The sequence below is a fragment of the Quercus suber genome, unplaced genomic scaffold, assembly GCF_002906115.3.
Source record: "Quercus suber isolate HL8 unplaced genomic scaffold, Cork oak 2.0 scaffold_652, whole genome shotgun sequence".
Taxonomy (NCBI): domain Eukaryota; kingdom Viridiplantae; phylum Streptophyta; class Magnoliopsida; order Fagales; family Fagaceae; genus Quercus; species Quercus suber.
This window is the reverse complement of record NW_027070093.1, coordinates 133,321-159,797: the sequence shown is the minus strand read 5'-3', so window position 1 is coordinate 159,797 and position 26,477 is coordinate 133,321. Positions and strand designations below refer to the sequence as shown.

General features: G+C 36.1%; 3 protein-coding genes across 3 annotated transcripts in view; all 3 read right to left on the bottom strand.

Annotated features, from left to right (window-relative positions):
- Positions 1-5,210, bottom strand: part of LOC112004875 (protein ALTERED SEED GERMINATION 2) — a 22,297-nt gene extending 17,087 nt beyond the window's left edge. Inside the window, exons 1-3 of the mRNA XM_065765776.1 lie at positions 4,341-5,210; positions 3,537-4,025; positions 1,107-1,202 (exon numbers count right to left, since the gene is read on the bottom strand). Coding sequence (XP_065621848.1) covers positions 1,107-1,202; positions 3,537-4,025; positions 4,341-5,210 — 1,455 coding nt within the window. The remainder of the gene's footprint in view (positions 1-1,106; positions 1,203-3,536; positions 4,026-4,340) is intronic.
- A 6,491-nt stretch (positions 5,211-11,701) lies between these two features.
- On the bottom strand, positions 11,702-12,556 carry LOC112005061 (uncharacterized). The gene has a single exon (XM_024037313.1). It carries the CDS (start codon positions 12,554-12,556, stop codon positions 11,702-11,704), a length of 855 nt encoding a protein of 284 aa, XP_023893081.1.
- A 10,474-nt stretch (positions 12,557-23,030) lies between these two features.
- On the bottom strand, positions 23,031-25,395 carry LOC136064248 (transcription factor bHLH143-like). Its single transcript, XM_065765774.1, has 2 exons — positions 25,227-25,395; positions 23,031-25,116 (listed from the first exon to the last, which is right to left on the bottom strand). The coding sequence occupies exon 2, from the start codon at positions 25,096-25,098 to the stop codon at positions 23,992-23,994; it is 1,107 nt and encodes a 368-aa protein (XP_065621846.1). The 5' UTR covers positions 25,099-25,116; positions 25,227-25,395; the 3' UTR covers positions 23,031-23,991.
- Between the last annotated feature and the right edge of the window lie 1,082 nt (positions 25,396-26,477).

Below are 26,477 nucleotides of genomic sequence, written 5' to 3'. Positions count from 1 at the left end.
AAAAAAAAAAAAAAAAAAAAAAAAAAAAAAAAACCCCCCCCCCCCCCCCCCCCCCCCCCCCACACAAAAAAACAAAAAAAAAAAGGCACTGCGTACTTTCACTCTTTTCTTAGCTGACCTCTTGAATACCATAGAAATTATTTTTTCTTACCAAAATATCCTTAGGTTTATAAACACAGTGAAAAACGTATTACCCATGAATGTAAGCATAATATTAAAAAATAATTAGAATAAAAATTGGATACATAGCATAAGCACCTGGCAATAGAGGAGAGATGTTTGATTAAAGAAGTGTTCTATTTTAGATAGTCAAAGGATATTCAATTATGGTAAAATCGACCTTTCCCAATCTATGAGAATATGGAAACCTACCTTTTTAAAGGAGAATCCAAATGCTATTAAAGTGAGGATGGTGGGAATTTAGATGCCCACATACACCTGAATTGTCCTGAGCTATGTGCAACGAAACATGGGTGTTATGAGTATGTATGTGATGGGGGTAAAATTTTCATATTGTGATACCAGTTTAACTAATTAACCCTAAACTTCAAGTTAGGGTCTTATATTCTCCTAGAAGATCATTATTTTCATGTCATCATTCCTATGATGAGACCAATCTTTGGACAAAATTCTCAAATCAAACAGCTGAAAATTCCCATTGCACAACCATGTGACACAATATATGAATCATCAATTATCAATTTGCAATTTCCAAGAAACCAAACTGCGTAGAGTACCAATTTACAAAGCTTGTATGAATTAAGCCAAATGATGTAGCAAGAGGTGTGTGATAATTGACAAGTCACTCAGAAAATGGCTAGAATTTATCAAAAATACTAATTTGGAAAGTTTTATGCAATAAAGTGGAAGAGAGAAAGCAAGAAATGGTCGAACTAAATAAATAACAACCTCAGTGGGATAAACAATGATACCTATGCGTTGGAAACTTAAAATGTTCTCATATGTAGCATATCTATATGCAAACCTCTCAAATAATGCATAAATAGGTTGCATATAGTGCAATGTAGCCTAATGAAAAATACAATGATAATTATTATTTATCAATAGAGAGTAAATTCCAACTTATAAATATCAAATAATCATACCCTTGTGTCATCTGATCCAGATATCAAAGATTTAAAAAAATTTAAAAAAAAAAAAAGAGAGAGGGAGAGAGAGAGGGGATTATTGTAGTCTTGACTCTTGATATTATTATATTATGGACAAAATTTAGATACAGTACTTTAAGTGTTGTTCTTTAGGTTTCTTTTTTAAGATTCAGTCATGTAACTACTTAATTAAAAAATACATTTTTATCTCATAAGAAAAAATCCACATGGCTGAATTTTAAGAAGATAACCTAAAGAACAACACCTAAATATTGTACCTAAGTCTTACTCATATACTATTGTCACTTCAAGATAACTAGTGATGGTCTCAATGAACAACAAGTCTTAATCCCAAATTTTTTGGGATTGACTATGAATTCTTAATAGAGAAGATATGGTCAGTCTCATCTTTTCCTCCAGTATATTCTATCTCAAGTCATATTCTTGGTTTCTTCTTTGATTGATAAGTCTTTTTTTCTTTCTTTTTTTACTAATGTTATTTTGGGTCTTCCTTTACCTTTTTTTATTCTCTCAACTTGGATCAAGATCAACCCACTATTTCTTCCTCTAAACATGACTAAAACATTTCAAGCAACTCTATCTCATCTTTTCATCAATATCAATCACCCATATCTACAAGTGAATTTCCTAAAATTGGATCCTATCTTTTTGTGTATTCTCACTTATCTGTCTTAAGATTCTTATTTTAGCTATATTCATTTTATGAATATGCTACTTCTTAACCACCCAACATTTGATATCATAGAGCATAGCTAGTCGTAGAGTAGTTTTATACAATTTTACATTTAATTTAATAGGTATTCTACGATCATACAATATTTCTGATATGATTCTCAACTTCATCAACCATCCTTTTATCCTTTGATTCACATTCTCTTCAATTTCTTTATCTCTATGAATGATTGGTCCAAAATATCAAAAATTCGCGCTCTTTATTGTCTTTTTGACTATTAAGTCTTACAACCCTTCTTTTGTATGTATTTCTACTTTTAATAAACTTGCATTTCAGATCTATGTTTTAGTCAACCGAAAGTCTTTAGATACTAGTGCATCTTGCCACCAAATTCCATTGAGACCCCCCAAAAAAAAAAAAAAAAAAAAAAAAAGTTTTTGCCAATCGAAAGTCTTTACATTTTAGGTCTATGTTTTCATGTATTCTCACTTATCTGATCTTAACATTCTTATTTTAGCTATATCTCATTTTATGAATATGCTACTTCTTAACCACCCCAACATTTGATATCATAGAGCATAGCTAGTCGTAAGTAGTTTTATACAATTTTCATTTAATTTAATAGGTATTCTACGATCATACAATATTTTGATATGATTCTCAACTTCATCAACCATCCATTTATCCTTTGATTCACATTCTCTTCAATTTCTTTATCTCTATGAATGATTGGTCCAAAATATCAAAAATTCGCGCTCTTTTGTACTTTTTGACTATTAAGTCTTACAACCCTTCTTTTGTCATGTATTTTACTTTTAATAAACTTACATTTCAGTCTATGTTTTAGTCAACTGAAAGCTCTTTAGATACTAGTGCATCTTGCCACCAAATTCCATTAGACCCCCAAAACAACAAACAAAAAAAAAAAAATGTTTTAGTCAATCGAAAGTCTTTACATATCAGGTCTATGTTTTTGTGTATTCTCACTTATCTATTTTAACATTCTTATTTTAGCTATACTCATTTTATGAATATGCTACTTCTTAACCGCTTAACATTCGATATCATAGAGCATAGCTAGTTGTAGAGTAGTTTTATACAATTTTGCATTTAATTTAATAGGTATTCTATCATACAATATTTCTGATACGATTCTCAACTTCATCAACCATCCTATTATCCTTTGATTCACATTCTCTTCAATTTCTTTATCTTTATGAATGATTGATCCAAAATATCAAAAATTATCGCTCTTTATTATCTTTTTGACTATTAAGTCTTACCACCCTTCTTTTGTATGTATTTCTACTTTTAATAAACTTACATTTCAGGTCTATGTTTTAGTCAATCGAAAGTCTTTAGATATTATTGCATCTTGCCACCAAATTCCATTGAAACCCAAAAACAACAAACAAAAAACAAAAATCTTTTTTATTCAACTGGGCCGACGGTAAAGCTTTTTTACTTTTAATAGGTGGTGAATGACTCAATGACACGTTTATGTAAAGATAATAGTGGTAAGATAACAATTTTTTCTTTTCTTTTCCCTATTCCAGTTAATGCAGAAATCGAAATGTAGGTTTCGGACTGGCCCAACCAGCCTTTGATCTTGGGGTAGAAACAACGATGGGCTTCAATTTTAAATTGATAATTTCTATCCATTTCTTTTTTCTTTTTTCTTTTTTGATAGGAAAGCACACACTTAATATTAATCAAATAACAATAGAGTTTACATCATGAAGAATTGCTAATTCTAAGAAACTAGGACAATTCTCCATCCACATACATTGATGAACTATGCCCTTGGCATACTTTGCTAGTAAATGAGCAGGGGTATTTACAGAACATTTCACATGTGAAAAAAACACATTATGGAACTCCAAGACAGCTAATCTAATACCCGTAATCACTGCATCAATTGAGGCCGAAACTGAGGAGGAATTTTGATTCAACGTCCTAAAGATAATTAACGCATCACCCTCGATTGTTAAGTCTGAAATACCCAACTGCCTTGCGAACTGCAATCCCACTTCAACAGCCTTCGATTCAGCTTCAAGAGGTCCCAATGGTGCTTGAATTTTCCTGCACATTGCAGCTACAAAACGACCATTCCAATCTCGTGCTATGATTCCAACTCTAATAGCTTGTAGCTCTGCAAACACAACAACATCAGCATTGAACTTGAGACACGGTGAAGATGGTGGACTCCATGTCTGAATGTGCTAGATAGACATCTGAGGTACCGGTAAGAGATCAACAGCAGCTCGATATTCATCTAAAAATTGCACAGCCCACCGAAACAACATTTTTCCATCTTTTCGCGCTCCGCCATGTCGAACTTCATTTCTGTTATTCCACATCGCCCACATACATGTTAGTAACAGTTCAATATTTTCTAGTAAATTCTTTTCCTCCATCATTAAACACCATAACATCTCTTTTACATAACAAAACAAGTCCAACACGTTAGGAAACACCAGTTTCGTTGAAGACCAAAGTTCTTTTGCTCGGGAACATTTCTAGAAAAAATGAATCACATCCTCTGCCTCCGTGTTGCATCCGTCGCATGTATCAACCTGCAAAACATTCCTTTTAACAAGGTTAGACTTTACCGGTAGGATATCTTTACAAGCCCTCCAAGCGAAGTGCCTAATTTTAGGAGGCACATTGATCCGCCATATGCATTTCCAAAATCTTTTTTCTTGGCTATCATCAGAGCTTGAACTTGAGGAATCCGCTAGGGACATTCTAGACGCAACCCAATAGGCATTTTTTACAGAGAACACACCATTATTACTCCAAGCCCAAATCATTTTGTCATTTGGCAGATTAGAGCTAATGGGAATTGTCTTTATAATCTCTGCATCATGCGGCAAAAACAAAGCATCAATAGCCTCCCCCTTCCATGAAGCTTCTTCCTTGTTTATCAGTTCTCCAACCTTCATATCCGGCGACATAAACAATCTAGGGGATGAAACCATGAAAGTTGAAGGCTTTGGCAGCCATTTATCACCCCAAATCCATATTTTCTCGCCATTACCAACTCTCCATCTTAACCCATATCTAACAAGAGGTTGAGCAGACATAATACTCCGCAAAGTGAATGAAGGGTTATTACCCAAAACAGCCTGTGAGAAATCACATGTGGGAAAATATTTGGCCTTCAAAACCTTGTACACCAATGAATCATGACCCTGTTGAAGTCTCCATCCTTGCTTTGCCAATAAAGACAAATTAAACTCCTTAAGCTTTTTAAAACCCAACCCACCACAACTCTTCGGAGCACACAATTTTTCCCAACTCATCCAAGCTATCTTCCTTTCAACATTTCTTTGCCCCCACCAAAAATTACGAATCATACTAGTCAAATCCTCACAAAGAGAGTCAGGCAATTTGAAAACACTCATAGTATAGGTCGGAATCGCTTGTGCCACAGCTTTGATCAACACTTCTTTCCCTGCCTTAGACAATAACTTCTAAAAAAAAAAAAAAAAAAAAAAAAAGGTTTTTGCCAATCGAAAGTCTTTACAATTCAGGTTTATGTTTTCGTGTATTCTCACTTATCTATTTTAACATTCTTATTTTAGCTATTCTCATTTCATGAATATGCTACTTCTTAACCGCCCAACATTCGATATCATAGAGCATAGCTAGTTGTAAAGTAGTTTTATACAATTTTGCATTTAATTTAATAGGTATTATACAATCATACAATATTTTTGATATGATTCTCAACTTCATCAACCATCTGTTTATCCTTTGATTCACATTCTATTCAATTTCTTTATCTTTATGAATGATTGGTCCAAAATATCAAAAATTCTCGCTCTTTGTTATCTTTTTGACTATTAAGTCTTACCACCCTTCTTTTGCATGTATTTATACTTTTAATAAACTTACATTTCAGGTCTATGTTTTAGTCAATTGAAACTCTTTAGATACTAGTGCATCTTGCCACCAAATTCCATTGAGACCCAAAAACAACAAACAAACAAAAAAAAATGTTTTAGTCAATCGAAAGTCTTTACATTTCAGGTCTATGTTTTTGTGTATTCTCACTTATCTATTTTAACATTCTTATTTTAGCTATACTCATTTTATGAATATGCTACTTCTTAACCGCTTAACATTCGATATCATAGAGCATAGCTAGTTGTAGAGTAGTTTTATACAATTTTGCATTTAATTTAATAGGTATTCTATCATACAATAATTCTGATACGATTCTCAACTTCATCAACCATCCTATTATCCTTTGATTCACATTCTCTTTAATTTCTTTATCTTTATGAATGATTGGTCCAAAATATCAAAAATTATCGCTCTTTATTATCTTTTTGACTATTAAGTCTTACCACCCTTCTTTTGTATGTATTTCTACTTTTAATAAACTTACATTTCAGGTCTATGTTTTAGTCAATCGAAAGTCTTTAGATACTATTGCATCTTGCCACCAAATTCCATTGAAACCCAAAAACAACAAACAAAAAACAAAAATCTTTTTTATTCAACTGGGCCGACGGTAAAGCTTTTTTACTTTTAATAGGTGGTGAATGACTCAATGACACGTTTATGTAAAGATAATAGTGGTAAGATAACAATTTTTTCTTTTCTTTTCCCAGTTCCAGTTAATGCAGAAATCGAAATGTAGGTTTCGGACTGGCCCAACCAGCCTTTGATCTTGGGGTAGAAACAATGATGGGCTTCAATTTTAAATTGATAATTTCTATCCATTTCTTTTTTTTTTTTTTTTTTTTGATAGGAAAGCACACACTTAATATTAATCAAATAACAATAGAGTTTACATCATGAAGAATTGCTAATTCTATGAAACTAGGACAATTCTCCATCCACATACATTGATGAACTATGCCCTTGGCATACTTTGCTAGTAAATGAGCAGGGGTATTTACAGAACGTTTCACATGTGAAAAAAACACATTATGGAACTCCAAGACAGCTAATCTAATACCCGTAATCACTGCATCAATTGAGGCCGAAACTGAGGAGGAATTTTGATTCAACGTCCTAAAGATAATTAACGCATCACCCTCGATTGTTAAGTCTGAAATACCCAACTGCCATGCGAACTGCAATCCCACTTCAACAGCCTTCGATTCAGCTTCAAGAGGTCCCAGTGGTGCTTGAATTTTCCTGCACATTGCAGCTACAAAACGACCATTCCAATCCCGTGCTATGATTCCAACTCTAATAGCTTGTAGCTCTACAAACACAGCAGCATCAACATTGAACTTGAGACACGGTGAAGATGGTGGACTCCATGTTTGAACGTGCTGGATAGACATCTGAGGTACCGGTAAGAGATCAACAGCAGCCCGATATTCATCTAAAAATTGCACAGCCCACCAAAACAACATTTTTCCATCTTTTCGCGCTCCGCCATGTCGAACTTCATTTCTGTTATTCCACATCGCCCACATACATGTTAGTAACAGTTCAATATTTTCTAGTAAATTCTTTTCCTCCATCATTAAACACCATAACATCTCTTTTACAGAACAAAACAAGTCCAACACGTTAGGAAACACCAGTTTCATTGAAGACCAAAGTTCTTTTGCTCGGGAACATTTCCAGAAAAAATGAATCGCATCCTCTGCCTCCGTGTTGCATCCGTCGCATGTATCAACCTGCAAAACATTCCTTTTAACAAGGTTAGACTTTACCGGTAGGATATCTTTACAGGCCCTCCAAGTGAAGTGCCTAATTTTAGGAGGCACATTGATCCGCCATATGCATTTCCAAAATCTTTTTTCTTGGCTATCATCAAAGCTTGAACTTGAGGAATCCACTAGGGACATTCTAGACGCAACCCAATAGGCATTTTTTACAGAGAACACACCATTATTACTCCAAGCCCAAATCATTTTGTCATTTGGCAGATTAAAGCTAATGGGAATTGTCTTTATAATCTCTGCATCATGCGGCAAAAACAAAGCATCAATAGCCTCCCCCTTCCATGAAGCTTCTTCCTTGTTTATCAGTTCTCCAACCTTCAAATCTGGCGGCATAAACAATCTAGGGGATGAAACCATGAAAGTTGAAGGCTTTGGCAGCCATCTATCACCCCAAATCCATATTTTCTCGCCATTACCAACTCTCCATCTTAACCCATATCTAACAAGAGGTTGAGCAGACATAATACTCCGCCAAGTGAATGAAGGGTTATTACCCAAAACAGCCTGTGAGAAATCACATGTGGGAAAATATTTGGCCTTCAAAACCTTGTATACCAATGAATCATGACCCTGTTGAAGTCTCCATCCTTGCTTTGCCAATAAAGACAAATTAAACTCCTTAAGCTTTTTAAAACCCAACCCACCACAACTCTTCGAAGCACACAATTTTTCCCAACTCATCCAAGCTATCTTCCTTTCAACATTTCTTTGCCCCCACCAAAAATTACGAATCATACTAGTCAAATCCTCACAAAGAGAGTCAGGCAATTTGAAAACACTCATAGTATAGGTCGGAATCGCTTGTGCCACAGCTTTGATCAACACTTCTTTCCCTGCCTTAGACAATAACTTCTCTTTCCAACCGGCAAGCTTTTTCCTTAATCTATCCTTAATATTAATGAAAGTGTTCTTCTTATTCCTTCCCACCAATGATGGCAAACCAAGATATTTTTCATGATGCTTAATCACTTGGGCACCAATCTTGTGCCACAGCTTTGATCAACACTTCTTTCCCTGCCTTAGACAATAACTTCTCTTTCCAACCGGCAAGCTTTTTCCTTAATCTATCCTTAATATTAATGAAAGTGTTCTTCTTATTCCTTCCCACCAATGATGGCAAACCAAGATATTTTTCATGATGCTTAATCACTTGGGCACCAAACCTCTCTTTAATGACTTCTTGAATATCAACTGGAGTATTATGACTGAAAAATAGAGAAGTTTTAGCACGATTTAATTGCTGCCCTGAAGCACATTCATAAACCCTCAACACCCTCTGAAGGGTATCACATTCCTCCAAGGAAGCTCTACAAAATATCAAACTGTCATCGGCAAAGAAAAGATGAGATATTTTTGGACCCCTCCAGCATGCTGCAATTCCCCCTAACCTTCCATTCTCCACCTCTTTCTTAATAAGAGCCGAAAGACCTTCCGCACATAATAAGAATAAATAAGGAGATAGTGGATCCCCCTGCCTAATGCCCCTAGTTGGAACAATATGCCCTTTAGGCTTACCATTAATCTTCACGGAATAAGAAACAGTAGTGACACACTTCATAATTAAAGCATACCATTTATCATCAAACCCCAATTTTTGCATAATTTTTTCCAACCATATCCACTCAATCCTATCATATGCCTTGCTCATATCAAGCTTTAAAGCTAATTCACCCACTCTTCCATTCTTCTTTTGACTAATATGATGCATCATCTCATATGCTACAAGAACATTATCAGTAATTAACCTTCCATGCACAAAAGCACTTTGGGTATCACTAATAATAAAATGAAGAACTTTTTTAAACCTATTAGAAATAGCTTTTGGTGCAATTTTATAAACCACATTACAAAGACTAATGAGTCTATAATCAGTCACAGTTTTTGGTTCTTTACATTTAGGAATAAGGACAATATGTGTATGATTGAAATTTGGTGGAACAATACCTGAATTGAGGAAAGCCAAAACAGTTGAAGTAACCACACCACCAATCTTGTGCCAAAAGTGTTGATAAAATAATGGAGGCATACCATCCGGTCCAGGAGACTTTAATGGATACATTTACTTCATGGCATTTTTCACTTCACCCTCTGTAAACTCCCTTACTAGCTGCAGATTCATCCTGGATGTGACTTTAGGTTGAACTGCATTTAGAATTTCTTCAAACTCTGTAGGATCACTACTAGTGAAAAGCCTCTCATAGTACTGCAAGATCAACTCCTCTACATGCTCATCATCCTCCAACCACCTACCATCCTCATCCATTATACCTTCAATGAAATTCTTTTTGTTCCTTGCTGAAGCTTTCTCATGGAAAAACCTAGTATTCCTATCCCCATATTGCATCCAGCTTATTCTTGATCTTTGCCTCCACATATCATCTTCCTTATCTATCCAACAGTTCAACTCAATTCTAGTGTTCTTCAAAGATCTAATCACATCCGGTGTTGTAGGTTGCAACTCTAACTATTCTAGTTTTTTCTGTAAGTCAGCTACTGTTTTCCCTACATTACCAAATTCATTGGCATTCCAAACCTCAAGTCTAGCACAGCAACTCTCCAAGCATCTATTAAGAACATTACTCGATCCTCTATGCAAACCTTCATCCCAAGCTTCCTCTACAATAGCCTCACACCTTAGGTCCTTTAACCACATTGATTTAAATCTAAAAACCCTACCCATCTTCTTTTCTCTAGGTTTTACGGACAACTGAAGAATAAGAGGGGAATGGTCTGAAGCCGAAGATGAAAGACGAGTAAGCTTAGCCAATGGAAACAAATGAAACCACTCCATCGTAGCCAAAGCTCTATCCAACCTTTCCCTAATTTGAGATCCATCCTCTTTTAAATACAACCAAGTAAATAAGGACCCCGTGAATCGAACTTCCTTTAAACCGCAATAGTTAATAGTGTCAACAAAATATTTCATTTGCTGTCTTGTTCTATTACTTCCCCCCTCCTTTTCATCCATACTAGTAATTTCATTAAAATCCCCAATTGCTAGCCACGGCAAAGAGGATGTCCCATATAAATGTTTAAGTTTTTGCCATGATTCCCATCTTTTAGAAGTATCCGATTCACCATAAAAACCAGTGAGATGCCACCAACCAATACCATCCCCCCCGTCTACCCATGCATCAATATGAGAATGAGAATAAGACTGAATATCAAGCCTAATATCTTTTTTCCTAAATAAAGCTAAACCACCACTACTTCCTCTACTAAGCACAATAAAACCATTTTTATATTTACAACAGTCACAAACTTTTAACATCCAATCCAAACCAGATTTTATTTCCATTAAAAACACAATATTGGGATCTTGTTTATTGATTACCTTGATCAAGACACGAACTGTCCGATGGTTCCCAAGCTCTCGGCAGTTCCAACTCAATAGACTCATAATGCCGGCGGGGTTGCGTAGCAACCTCCGCCGATGTAATCTGCTCCATCCCAGAAAGAACATGAAAACCTTCAGTAATACTAACCTTGGATTTCTTTTTTGTCAAAATTGCCTTCTCTATTAAATCTGCCTTCTCTGTTCCACGCAGCATCTCCTTGCTATTCCTCTTCGGCCCAAGTACTTTATTAATAGGCACCTCTATACTAGCCCGTGGCTTTATAACAGCCCTCTTCCAAGTCCTATTCTTGAGCCCATTCTCTCCAGCACTACTTGAAGTACAATCTGTTGATGTGGCCTTTTTAGTTGCACCTTCACTTAATCCAGTAGTTTTTGGGCCTTGAATAGAGAGCAACCCACCCATATTTTTATCTCCACTTCTCTTGGGCCTACCTGTAACCGGGTTGCTATCTTCTTTTACATATCCCTTCTCAGCATTAACACCTCTATCATTCTTCGGAAGACACGAAGCAATACACGGCTCAAAAGATTTTCCTGATGAACCGCGTTTACAAGTAAGTGAGTCATCATCCATCACTTCAATATCTACCAAGCCCGAGTAAAAATCAGTTTTATTCTTCAACTGCTCAACACGCTTCAACTGATCAACACGAATAGAATTTGGACTTGAAATACACGGTTCTGATTGGATAGCTTTATCAACCTCAGATATCATCGCCTCAAAGTCAGGAGTTAGTTTCTCATCAAAAGTTGCAACTATCTCAGCCATCGCAACTGGCTTTATCGCAGCAGCACCCTTGGACGGCTGACCACCAGAACCTCCACTAACCATTTCACATTGGTTCTATCTTAAAACTACTCCCACAGAGTCGCTAGTGGAGTTTACAGTTAATCTTCCTTGACTTTGATTCAGTTGCGCTGCCTCCTCCCTTCTCTCAAATTGGCCACCATTGTTTACTGAAGAAGAGTTCTTTCGAAAACCAGCCTTCAACCAATCACCATAATGGAGTTCTTGATGATCTTCGACTTGGAAGGAACAAGTTCTTGCTTCATGAACAAACCGCCCACACCTAAAGCAGAGCCCCACTAATCTTTCATATTTAAAGCCAATACAAACTTTGTCTCCTTTAGGACTTTCAACAACCCCTCCTCTACGTAATGGTTTCTCCAAAGGAAGTTCAACCCTTACACATATAAAACGGGCTTGATCTGATGAAAAAGCCTTCAAGTCAACCTCCACAACCTTCCCCATTCCATTGCCAATATCTCTACCTACTTCCTCGAACAACAGATCAAAAGGAAGACCCCAGATCTGAACCCACATTGGTATCGAAGTAAAACAGACAGAAGAAGCAGTCATACCCCGCTCCCATCTACACAATACCAATGGATGATCTTCAAAACTCCAAGGACCATTCGCTAGCACCCACTTCAATTGGCTCTCCATGGAAAATTTAAATTGAAATACACCATCTCCAACATCAACAATACGTACATCAGAACCCATCTTCCACACAGATCGCAGTAAGGTCTTGGCGGCACGTTGGTTAAATGGCTTATTTGTGAGAAATTTCCCCAACAGACTGAGAGAGCATTCTTCCAATATTTTGTCCCTATGCATTGTTCCAACCCTAATAACCTCACTTTCATCTTCCGTCAACGTAATGTTTTTTAATTTTTGCACAAAATCCGAATCCATAATTGAAAACATAAGGTTGAAAGAAGTGAAATAAACCTAAACTAGAAGAGGAAAACAATCACACAACTATGTCTCACGAAAAATGTGAGAAAGAAACTCCCATGTAGAGAAAAAAACTCACCTTACGTGAGAAGAAAAAAACTCTTCTATCCATTTCATTGATATGGCAAGGATTTATTGAACAGGCCCAGGGCCCATATGTACTTGTTAGTTATGTATATGTGGACTTGGGCTTGTGGTAGAAACATCGGTGGGCTCAAATTTGGATTGAAAATTTTCCATCCAACCCTTAATTTCCAGTCATATTGATATCTACTTCCTAAGGTTAACCTTACCGTATCATAAAACAATTCTGAACTATGCTATCAATCAGCATATGAAACAAGAATCTAACAATGTAAGAGTTGTGAAAAATCTATAGTGCATGAATCAGAAAAGCATCATAAAGACCACTCATTTATGTGCTGAGGAGATGCCACCTTGCTTTCAGTCAAGAGGATGGAAGAATTGTTTTGGGATTTGGAGAAATATTACTCACAAAATCTTTTTAAATGAATTTTATCCTGATAATAAGTATATAATGTTTCTACTACACGCAATATTATCTCTCTCACATTGTGTAGGTTTTATTCTTACAGGTTGGTTTTCAAGGATGAGTTCTACCTATGGGTTTGTAACATTTGGTACTAGAGCAAACCACTAGCAAAACTCTGTTTGGAAACAAGATTTTGAACATCTTTCTATAAAACTTCTTTAGCACTTCTACAATCAACTTGAATTAAAAACTTTTCATTAAAAAGATAATTTTGAAATTTTGAAACACATAATATAATAGATAAAATTTCGTTCTTTGGCATCATTTTTTCCTACTTGTTTTAGAATTCCACCATAACCTATGTCAGAAGCATCTATCTCAACAATTTTAAAAGTATTGGGGGAAGGAATAGCAATACAAGGGAGTTGCTTAACTTAATTTTTTATCTATCTGATTATCATAGTATGTATGTTTGTCCATGGAGGAGGATTCTTTTCTAGCCTTTTATACAAGGGTTTGCATATCTTTCTTAATCCTTGAAAGTAATCTGAAACATAATTTAGGATGCCAAGAAATCTATATAACTGGTTTTTATCTTTTATTTCATCTAGGAATTTATTTGCAAATTGAATGGCTCTGTTAATGGGGCTTAAGGTTCCCTTATAAATATTATGACCTAAAAATCAGATTTTATCTTGAAATAAATTTATCTTAGTGGCTGAGACATCTAATCCATTATGTTTAATTACTTTGACAAATATATCTAAATGTTTCCAATGGTCCTCGATTGATTTAGAAAAATTAAGACATCATTTATATAAACAATTGAAAAATCTGTAAAAGGTGTAAATATATCATTCATTATGTTTTGAAATTCACTAGGTGCATTTTTTTAAACCAAAAGGCATGACATTCCACTCATAATGACCAAAAGGAACTGTAAAGGCAGTTCTATATCTATCTTTCTCATTTATTTGTATCTACCAAAATCCACTTTTCATATCAAATTTGGAAAATATGGTTGCTTCATGAAGTCTGTCAAGTAAATCTTTCTTATTGGGAATATGATATCTTATCTATTGTAATGTTTTATTTAAAGGTTTATGGTTGTTGGAGTAGAGCTTGGGAAGAGTGGTTCAAAGAAGTTTGGGCTACATGTTAATGGGGATCTTTCTTGGGGTTTGTTCGAAGAGAAAGTAGGCGAGGTGAAAGAGGGACAAGGGAGAAATCTGCTAGGGGGAATCAGAGGAGAAGCATAAGACTGTCTGGTTCTGGGTTTTGGGGAGTTGCCCTTATCTACAGGGGAACTCATCTTCCCTATAGGAATTCATGTGTTAGGAAATCAGAAATCAAATTAGTTTCTCCTTTACCATTTAACATAGTTGCATCCTCTTTTCCCTCTTTAGCCTCTCCATCTAATCAACTAAAGTACAGATCCTCCACCTCTTAGGAAACCCAAGCCCCAAAAGAAGACCACAATATTGAACTCCTAAAAGATTCCTAGAATTTTATTCTATGGATTGAAATAGAATACCAACACATAACAAATGACCTCTTCCTAGTCAAACAGCTCATACCCTCAAGATGAGAACACCTTAAGACAGAAACTTTAAAGACCCAAAAATTTTATGAATTTATTTTAGTTGATACAGACTCAATCTTGGTAACACATATGCCTTGCTCCCAAAACCCAAACAGAATTGGCTACTCTAAAGTAGTCATAAAACAGATCCTCACCCCCTCCCAATGGAAAGCACAACCCTAGATCACTAAGAACTTTTTCCTACTCTTTGACCCTCAGTTTTATAATTATTATGATTATATAGAAGCCTGAGATAGGTTCCTTCTACTCCAAAATAATATTTACAAACATACTTGGTTTTTCTGTTTTGATATGTATAGAAAGAAAGACATAATGATACCAAGATGGTTCATTGACTGGTGAAATTCCTATGGTCCCGAAGCTATGATTCTTCCTCCTGATCTCTTAAAAGCCTATGAGACTTTCAAGAAAGAACCAGACATACCGCAACTTAAGAATTTTCCACATCTTTTGCAGTTCTTTTATAGGTTTCCAGATCTCTCATGGATCATTAGATGGGAATACAAGATAGAAAGACATCCCCAGTATCATTTCCCCATGCTTACTAGAAAATTTAAATTAAAATGGTGGAATAAGTTTAATTTTGATCATATTTGCCAAGAATTACATAAAAGACCTCTTCCTCCTAGACATAAAGTTCTAATTTCCTTTTAGAGAAAAGTAAAGTCCAATGCCAGCTTGCCCCCGTTTCAAACAGAAAATGACTTAAGAAACAGCTACTTGAAGCTGCATCACAAATTTCGAACAATGAAGATGACACAATAATGGAATCCTTCTCTCCAAACTACAGGACTCGCCCATGAGCATTTCAAGACTCTCAAGATCTCTATGACATATGACAGACAAAAAAAAAACGACAAATCAATATCTCGCTCTCTTTAAAGATAATTATGACAAATAACTATTCACCAAGCATGCGTCAATAACTTTCAGAATGACCACACAGACAAATTCAGAAAATCAAACAAATATTTTTGACAGATCACTATTCATCTGCGTGTGTGAATAGTACTTTGACAAATTCCCAGACAAAGTCATTAGAAGTCACTTTATGAAAAGACTACTATTCATCAATGGTATTTTACAAGTTTCCACCGACAGATTAACTTGAATTAACTTTACTAACTCAGGTTACTTTTGAAGACTTATCATGGTTCATTTTATCTATAAAATGACAAACTTTGAAGACAAAAAATAAGGTTCAAAATTGAGGTTCAATTCTCAAGTTCAAATTTTAGAAGTCCCAGAAAGAAGACAGTCCTCTCTCCCTTAGAACGACTCTTGTAATCCTTCCTTTCTTGTAATCCTGTAACCCTTCCCTTTGGACAGAATCTTGTAACTTTTCAGTTTCAAAGATAGATTTTACTTTGTAATCTTGTAACTCTTCAAATAGTTTTATTTTTAAGCTTGTATCTAAGACATACGTTTTTAGTTTTAATCAAAGACAGAAGTTTTTATTCAAGTAAGATTTTACTAGTTTCTATTTTCATATTTTATATTATGTTTTAACTTATTTTGAATATATCTATTTTGTTGTTTTCTTCTTTATCATCTATTTTATCATTGTTTATGCTTCCATATTACTACTATGCTCTCTGCTGGGGTATTTATGGTATCAAAGTCGTGGGTGGTAGATGTATGATTTTTATTTCTTTGCAATTAAGTAGTTACTAAGAACTAATATTACTACATAGCCACTACTTGCTCCTTAATAGTGTTGGTCAGCCTCAAGACTCGTTAGCAAACCATAGTTTCGCATTGGTCAACCCATATTTGTTAGCCAACGGACAGACGTTGTTTAGGTGGTCCCACAATGGAGTTTCCCGAGGAGGTGCTCTCAATAGTAAGGATACTAGTGGTTAGTAATAGTTCTGCTAGTAATTATTTATTGTTTGAAAATAGAATAAATATGTTTATTAGTTCATCATTTGTTTGCTTGTTCACACTTAGGTTAGGCACACACTAATTAGAAACATGGACTATGATGATATAGATTATGATGAAGGTTATAGCATAAGAGATTTAGACAATAATTGGTTAAATAGTAATATGGATTTTGATGAAACAAATTCTGATTCTAACAATAATATAGATAATTATAACTATAATAATAGCACAAATAATTGGAGTACATTAACAGGAGAAAAATCAACCGACAGACTAATAGACATAATAATAATTTGTTAGACATGATTAATAAAAAAAAACTAGAATCTTTAGAAACTGTTGAAAGATCCATTACATACACTAAAGTAGAAAGAAAAAATGATAGGTTTTTTAATCTTCTTGAAAGAATGAAAGCTTTAAATTCATAATTAGAAAAACAAAGAGAATTTGAACCTCATCATAGATCACATTTAGTAAAAACCGTAGTAGATAATTGGCATAATAGACAAAAGAATAACTTAATAAGTACTGACATATCTATAAACATGACAGATATTAAAAATAGTAAACGAGATAGCCTAATAGAGATAATTGATAAAAAAAAATGACATAAAGACACTAAAGACAACTCTGACAGATAGTAAAGAAGATAGTCACATAGTACAAAAAGAAGTTAGAAATGATAGAAGTAGAGAAAGAAAGAAGTCCTATAGATATAAAAGAAGAGATAGAAAAAGAAAGACAAAATAGTACTTTAGTAGAACTAATCAACAAAGGATGGACAAATAATAGTCCTAGGAATAATGATAGTTTAAAAGAAAAAATTGATGAAAGAATAAAATCAATTAAAAGATCTATGATATATACCCAAAATGATAGTTTTGGCAAAATTAACTAAAAAGATAGAAATTTTAAATTCACCTCTAGATATAGACAGAAAAGGAAACATTACAATTTTAAATACTACTGAGTCATCAGATAATGAGAAAATTGACAGACATATGAGAAATACTATTTGTCATAAATGTAAACAATATGGACATACTAAGAAACAATATGATAGACATAATAAAACTATTAAACAAATCAGTAAATTAGAGTTTGAGAAAGATGTAATAAATGAATTAATGGGAATGTTTAACATTAAACAGAAAGAGCAATACCAAGTAAAGAAAAAGGAAGAACTAAAATAAACCAAGCCACTCAAAGTAAATAAAAGAAAAAGGAAACAAAAAGACATAATAATGAAATTGATAGATAATCTATCTAATCACCAAAAAGATTAAAAAAAAAGAAGGCTATTTACGAAATTTGAAAAATTCTATAGACATACCTATTGCTTGTATTAAGTGTAGGAAATATGGACACCATGTTATGGAATGTGGAAAAAAAAAAAACAAACAAACAAACAAACGTAAAACCAATAACCCTACAAGACTTAATGACAGAAGCAAAAATAGTAAAACAAGAAAAAAAAGAAATTAAATAAGATAATCCGACAAACATAGATGAACAAAATATTGCAGAAATAATAAATTTGAAAAAATTGTCTATGATAGACCCCCTTTCATTAGAAAAAGATGCTCATAATAGACAGAATTTCTTAAGTTTAATTGACAGAATAATTTTTCAAAAATAGCATACAGAAGTCACTTTAGTAATTAATAAAAAGTTTTCTTTGATAGAAATTGTTTTAATAGACTCAAGTGCTGACATGAATTGTATATAAGAAGGACTAATACCTTTAAAGTTGTAGGGACTCAATTTGGATTGACTCTGAGAGATGGGTTTTCAGCCCAATAAACCCAAACAGTAAATTTGTAGAGAATGGGCTAAGAGGTTTAGGAGCTGGCCGTCGATCACCATGCATGAACTTCTTTTATATAGAAGAAGAATGCTAAAAGTTTTTCTTTCAATGGGGGGACGCTCCTCGGCAGGCCGAGGAGGCCTTACGGTTCTCTTTTTTCTCCCTCCCCCTCTTTCTTACTTTACTAACTTTTCTTTTATAGTTTTCATCTTCCTATCCCCTCTTTCCATCTGTTGATCATCTATTTGCCTTCTTTTTTGGCCGTCCGTCCCATCAGAGGCCTTATCAGTACTCAAGTGGTTCACTCTGATCAACGTTATCCTGCCAAGGGGTTACCTCCCCATTAATGCGGCCTGGGGGAGTTAGTTGAATGCATTAAATGTGAGAATGACAGCTTACTCTGGGGTTAGTCTCTCCCTAAAATCCCCCTCGTCAGGCTGAGGATGAGGTGGTCCTCGGCGTGGATTGGGAAGAGAGGTTTTCCCCAATTTAGCCTAACAACGAAAAATGGCCTATGCACCTCGGCCTGGGCCTTGGGCCTGTTTCATGATGGGCCGAGGCTATCAGGCCCATAGGCCCCACAATAGCCCCTCAAAACCCTGCTGCATGTTCCCTAGGACGGGAATGAGGGTTTTGATACTTGCGGGTCCCTGGACGAATTGTCCCACTTCGGTTTGTACTGATGCTGGCGGCCTTCTGACTGCCCAATGCGCGTTTTTAGCGTTTCGAGACTTAATGGGCGCCCACATTAAATTTTGGCGGCACCACGTTTCCCACTTTCAACGGCATGATCTTTTGCTTTTATGAGCAAGCGGTTACATTTGGGGAACCTAAGGGGGAGTATAAATACCTGTTTGAACCCAAGGGTTTCATCATTTTCGCGCTGACAATTATTGACGCATATAATTTGAATCTGGCTCAACTTGCACACCATTTGAAGATCCAAGGGGTTACCTCCCCATTAATGCGGCCTGGGGGAGTTAGTTGAATGCATTAAATGTGAGAATGACAGCTTACTCTGGGGTTAGTCTCTCCCTAAAATCCCCCTCGTCAGGCCGAGGATGAGGTGGTCCTCGGCGTGGATTGGGAAGAGAGGCTTTCCCCAATTTAGCCTAACAACGAAAAATGGCCTATGCACCTCGGCCTGGGCCTTGGGCCTGTTTCATGATGGGCCGAGGCTATCAGGCCCATAGGCCCCACAAAAGTATTTTGAAAAATCATCTGAAAGATTAACTCAGGCTAATGGAGAAAAGCTCATAATTAATTACAAAATACCTAATGTTCACATATGTAACAATGGAATATGTTTTGAAACTGTTTTTGTTTTAATTAAAGACCTTTTTTCTAAAATTATTTTAGGAAATCCCTTTATGGCCTTACTTTATCCCTTCTTAACAACAGACGATGGAATTAAAACTAATGTGTTAGGAAAAGACACACTTTTTAAATTCATTTTACCACTGATCCCAAAAGAAATCTATTCACTAGATAATACTTCCATAATAAAAGAAATCGATAAAGAAAGAATTTACAGGAAAAACAGACATTTTTTATCTTTAAAGTCAAAAATAATATATGAAAGAATTGCTAATCAATTGACAAATCCCATATTATATCATAAAATAAAAGTATTCCGACAACATATTGAGAGAGAAATTTGTTCTAATCTCCTTACTGCTTTTTGGCATAGGCACCGACATATAGTACAATTACCTTATGAAAAAGATTTTAATGAAAGACAAATTCCTACTAAAGCTAGACTAATACAAATGAACAATGAATTATTAGAATACTGTAAAAAAGAAATTGAAGATCTTTTAATTAAAAGTTTAATCATAAAAAACAAGTCTTCTTGGAGCTGTGCTGCTTTTTATGTTAATAAACAGGCAGAATTGGAACGTTTTTATGATACCATGGATTATTGTAGATTTAAAAAAAAAAAAAAGAGGTTTATTGTAGTAGAATTGGAACGTTTTTATGATACCATGGATTATTGTAGATTTAAAAAAAAAAAAAAGAGGTTTATTGTAGTCTTGATTCTTGATGTAATTATATTATGGACAAAATTTAGGTACAGCACTTTAGGTGCTATTCTTTAAGTTTCTCTTTTAAAATTCAGTTATGTGGTTACTTAACTAAAAAATACACTTCCATCCCATAAGAAAAAATCCACATGACAGAATCTTAAAAAGAGAACTTAAAGAACAACACCTAAGTACTGTACCTAAGTCTTGCCCTTATAGGGTATCAAGGAAAAACGACATAACATATATGGTTCTGAAAACTTTTTCCCGTGCTCTCCGTAGCACCTGCTCTCCCCAGTCCTTTCCCCTTCCTCCTTCTCCTTATACAACCTGCTCTCCCTATTACATCGTCCCTTTCCCTTTCCATAGAGTAATACAGTCTCTCCATTAGTTTCACTTGCCATCCAACCTCCCCCACTCCATAGTCCATATGGAAGTATCAGAGCTTATTAACCGTACTGAAAATAGCTCTTGGATAGAAGCATGCCTAGAGCTCCCTCCAAACCAACTAGACCTTATCCCATCTTCTTTTACTCTCATCGGAAAACTGATTACCCACAAAAATGTTGGAGTCACTGCAATTATAGACGTCGTCAACAGAGGTTGGAAACCAAATCGACAGATTCAAGTGATTCAACTCGATAGAGATACGTACAAGTTTCTATTCAGTCACAAAGCTGATATGAATAATGCTTTCAAAAGAAGACCATGGTCGATTAAGGGTGGCCACCTAATTCTAAAGCATTGGAACTCGCCTCTAATATGGTAGGAGATCCCATTCACTACTTCCACGGTTTGGGTACAAGTCCATGGCCTCCCTGAGCTACGGAAGTCTCCTAGTAATCTCAGAAAAATTGGAGAAATGGTTGGGACTGTTGTAGAGCACTGTTGTAGAGCTCAACCTCGCAAGCAAAGGTGGCACTATATGGAGAAAATTCTTGCGCATTCAAATCGAGTTGGATGTCCTAAAACCACTTATGCCTGGCTTTTTTCTCCCCAGAGAGAATCTACCCCATTTATGGATCAGTTTTAAATATGAAAAGATCTCCGATATCTGTTATCGTTGCGGTATCATTGGACATGAAGCTAGCAGTTGTCATGGGAATTTATTCCACATCAGGAATCCATTCGGACTTAACTTTGTTGCTTTAGGACCATGGTTGAGATCGGACAACAGCGATATACCACAAGGACTATTTTTGAAGCCTGACCATCAGGCAATCCCAGGCCCCACCGCCAGTGCCATTCCTACAAGCCCAATGTCTACTACGGCGGCATCTTTAGATGAGGGTACATCAGCAAGTCAAGACAAGAAGCACTCGCCCACGCATCTCAGCGTACAAGCGCAAATTCATGCAAGCACAGCAGAGCACCAACCTGCAGTACTGAGCAGTACGAAAGCCGTTAGCAAGGACAGCAACCAACAGTTGGCATGCTTACCCACACACGTCAGCGACACAATCCTCCCTAACCATATGAATGGCGCTGATCCTAACGGCACACACGAACTAGCTTCTATGTCCTCCCAACAAGCCGTGAACTTAGAGGCCCAAAATGCTTTAAATGGAGATGGAGATGGCCCATCTTATCCTCCAAGATTCGACCCACCTACCATTAATCATATAATATGCAATTCTGCCAGCAACCAAGCCTTACAACATGTTGAGCCCAACCTAATATTTACAAGTCCACCCACCCATTCCTAAATTTTACAAAGAGTTTGTTTTTCATCCTTAATGTTTAAGTTCATTTTTTATTCTTAAACTATTGAAAATTTCATCTTTCGTTCCTAAACTATTAGAGATATTTTATTTTAAGTCTTTAAACCTTACCAAAAATTTGGTTTTCATCCCTAAAATATTGAAAAAAGTTATATTTTCATCATTGTTTTTCTCTCTAAACTAATTAAATAACCCTTTACAAAGTTTAGAGGGAAAAAAAAAAATTCTTAAAGTTTAAGAATGAAAAATAAATTTTTAGTAAAATTTAAAGACCAAAATAGTATTTTATCTTTCTTTTCTTTTTTTTCTTTTTTTTTTTTTTTTTGCTGCATTGTTTGATGCAAATGCTCTAATATTATAAGTATCATCATTGCATAGCCATAGCCCCAAGCTAGGAGTTTGCATCATTACCTATCAGGCTATCACACAAAAGAAAGGTTAATTCAGCTAAAAAAGCCTATTTATCAAAGATATCATGCTGAAGTGAAATCACAATCTAATCTTAGCCACTTCTTTTTGTTTCTGTTGGGTTATAATTCACAATATATTTTTTAAACATTATGGGCCACTCAATTTCAAACACATCACCCGTGCTCTCATGCACAATACATATGCTTCCTCTGCCTAATAATGCAGCGTTGTGGTCCCCTCACTCGCCATCATCAATTCATAGAAAGATAAAAACACATCAAACAGCTAAGAAGTCACAAAAAACACATCGCTGTCTCATATCATAAATGCGTGCATGCGACGTAAGTACATAAGCATAGAGACAACAAACAATAAACACTGAAAACACAAAGTAAAAACTTACTCCCAACCAAGATATCATCTTTTTTTTCTTATTTTTTTTCTCTTCTAACAACCGAAACCAACCACAGCAACAACACCAACTACTACTACTTAATAAAAGGCCTTGATAGAATCAAAAGCACATTTCAAATTGTTTTACATGGTATTTCCCACTATCACATTACAATTCCATAAAAAAAGGTGGAAATGAAAGTCCCACAATAAATAGTACTATTACATAAACAAAGCTGGAATTGGTTTTTCATTGAGGGCCCTCCAGCCAAGTTGCATTGCATGATGAAGTGGGAGACGCCTCCTGGGCTAGTGCAAATTTCTACATCAAGGAAAAAGATAACCCCACAAACAATTAAACATGGACAAGAATACAAAAAGGGTGAAGAAAGTGAATGTTGGGTCCCAATCCAACCCAAGGGGTACGCACGCTCCTCCAAATGGGACCCTTTATGTAACAACTATAGCCTTCTCATCCACACAGCAATCTCACACCCAAGTGTGAGTATTACTTTCTCTAAACCCTAAGACAAGACTAATGATTCAACACCCTTTATTGAAACACATTATAACCACACCCCTTCTTCTCTCTATCTCTCTCTCTCTAGAAACTAAAGAGAAATTTTACAAGCCAAAGGGTGCTGATTTCCAACTCAATCATTGAAGAAAGACTTTAAGGAGGTTTTCAAGCTATATATCTCCACACTGTTCAAAGTTTTACCTCCAGTAATGGGAAGAACTCCAAGGTTAATGGATGCACGCCCTACATGCCATTTAGAACTTCTAACAGAGACAAGTACTATATTTCCAAGAACTACTAATATAACACTACTAGGATGAGAATAATCCTATATCCCAAAGTGTTTCGCTTTGTCCACCAATCACAGCCTGTCAGGCATCTCACAATATTCTTCTTATAAAGTAACAAAAGCTAAGAATAGAAAGAAAAAAATCAGACATATAAAGTCCTGCAGATGGTGGAGCATAAAGTGAGCTCAGTGTGGGATATAGGATTTTATTCTACTAGGACATCGTCCTGCAACTTGGAGAGTAGTCAGAGAGCATTAAGCCCTAAAGCCATGGCCTTGAGCTTCAAAGATTTCAAGTAATGTATGGTTTCATCAAGAACTACCATCGCATCCTTGCCCCTGACACCAGGAATGATGCCCTGCAGAATGTTCACAGTCTCGCGAATTCTCTCTCTCTTCATCCTCTTGTTGCCTGATAAAGAATCCACTTCTCTTGGACCTGTGTTGTTGCCACTAGCACAACTAGATTCTGCATCCTCTTCATGCTCAAAGGGGCCTTTGGTTTTCATAGAACTTGCTGTGTCCATCAGTGATGGCACATCATCACAACCTCCATCATCAAAGAGTTTCCGCTTTTTACTTGGTACAGCAGAACTAGCAACTTCTTCGGTATCTCCCACAAAACAATCTTTCTGATCATGGACAGTCATTGTACTAGGCGAATGACCTGTGCTAGTAACTTCATCATCTTCGCTATACTCACTATCTCCGTCTTCTTCCGAGTAAAGCAATGCATTGAGTTCTTCAGTGTCCTCGTGCATTTCACTTTGGTCGTCGTCTCCATGATTTTCATTAAACTCATCAGTCAATATTGGTCCCACGGGGACATTCGAGCCCCTCTTATATGCAAGACCTACTTCTCCATCCAAATCACGAGCGACATTATGTTTTGGACCCCAAGAAGTAAGGCACTGAACAGGAGTTCCAATCCCGGAACTATAAATCAAAGTTGTCTGGTCCTTGGTTTGATCAATTACAACAAACCTCTTCTGGGCACATCCAGGCCCTGCATTGGGTGTGGTAGCCTCCCTACAGCTTTCATAGGGGTTACCAGGCAGGCCTCCTTTGCCAATTGGGTATTTCGGGTCAGAGCTAAATGCCTGCCGATAACGAGGCAAACCATAGAACCAACCAAGAGATTCATTTGTTTGGCCAACTGAAGAAGGGTGTAGTTTCAAAGGTGCATATACTGGCAAATTCCCATTTGTTGCAGCCATATTAGTGCCAGGATTCATATATGCAGACATGAGATTTTGCTGCCCCGAGTCAAGGGGAACACCCAAGGAATTCAAACGGGGTGATTGCCAATCAAAATGTGGCCGAGGAATCCAGGTTCCACGGTCGCCTCCCATCCAACCCAAACCAATCACCTAGAGATCAAAAACACAAACAAACACCATAAGACTTAACAATTCTATCAATGTAATTTGAAGACTAAATATAATTCAACTACCAGACATGGTTAAACACTAAAGCGTACCTGAAGGATATTCTAAGTCCTACAAATAGCTGATTACTTTCTCTTTCTATCAGGAACTAGGAAAATAACTACAAACTCCAGCTTAACAAGTACACGAAATTGAGAACTAATCTACGTTACAGGTTTGAGCAAATGACGGAAGTATTCAGCCTGCAAAATCATAAAAAATAAAATTAGTAAGCATCATATTAGCTCTCCAACATTATCAATGACCAAATAACCAGANGCCGTGAACTTAGAGGCCCAAAATGCTTTAAATGGAGATGGAGATGGCCCATCTTATCCTCCAAGATTCGACCCACCTACCATTAATCATATAATATGCAATTCTGCCAGCAACCAAGCCTTACAACATGTTGAGCCCAACCTAATATTTACAAGTCCACCCACCCATAAGACAAACCTTAGTCAATCTCCATCAAATTGTCAGCCCGAACTAAATAACCCCTCCCTTGTTCCAGCATCTTCTTCACCCTTGGTTTCATCTCCTCATTGTCACACTAAGGAGGCTCAGTCCAACGCCTCCTTCCCACAAGTCACAGCATCAAGCCTTGACATCAAAACCCATGGTAGCAACACTCTTTTGTCCAAAAGAAAAGCCACGCCTCAAGATTTGGAAGAATTTTCCAAAAGGGTCAAGTTAGTGATACACCTCCTGAAGCTAAGTTCTTTGACCCCAAACCAGTGACCGTCATTCCCAAATCAAGAGTGGAGCATTTCATTTTGGAAGAAAGGCAGAATCTCCATGATAATTCCCACCACGATGTGCAAGGTGAGTACACCGAATCTTCATCCTACAATGAAACCTAAGATAATGGATCATGCCATGTTTCCCGAATGTTGTTTCATCACTCTTTGTTCCTACCTCTATGGTTGAGGAGGCGAGCCTTATCAAGCCCCAACCTTCCCATGAAAATCCTTGGTTGGAACTGTCACGGCATCTATAACACTGCGACAGTTAGAGCCCTTAAGGCTATTTAACAGGGAATAGCCCGGATATTGTTTTTTTAAGTGAAACTAAAGCTTCCTTTAGTAGGATGCAGTTTGTTTTAAAGTCAATAAAATTTGCAGAAATGTGTGTAGTAGAAGCTAAGGGTATTGCAGGTGGAATTTGTATGCTGTGGAGGTCTGGATCACTATTAGAAGGTGGAGTTCAACAAAAATCTCATTGTTGTTAAGATAGTTGATGCTCTGAGCTCATGGCTCCTTGTTGGCTTTTATGGCCCTCCTTATCCAACTAAGAAGCAAAAG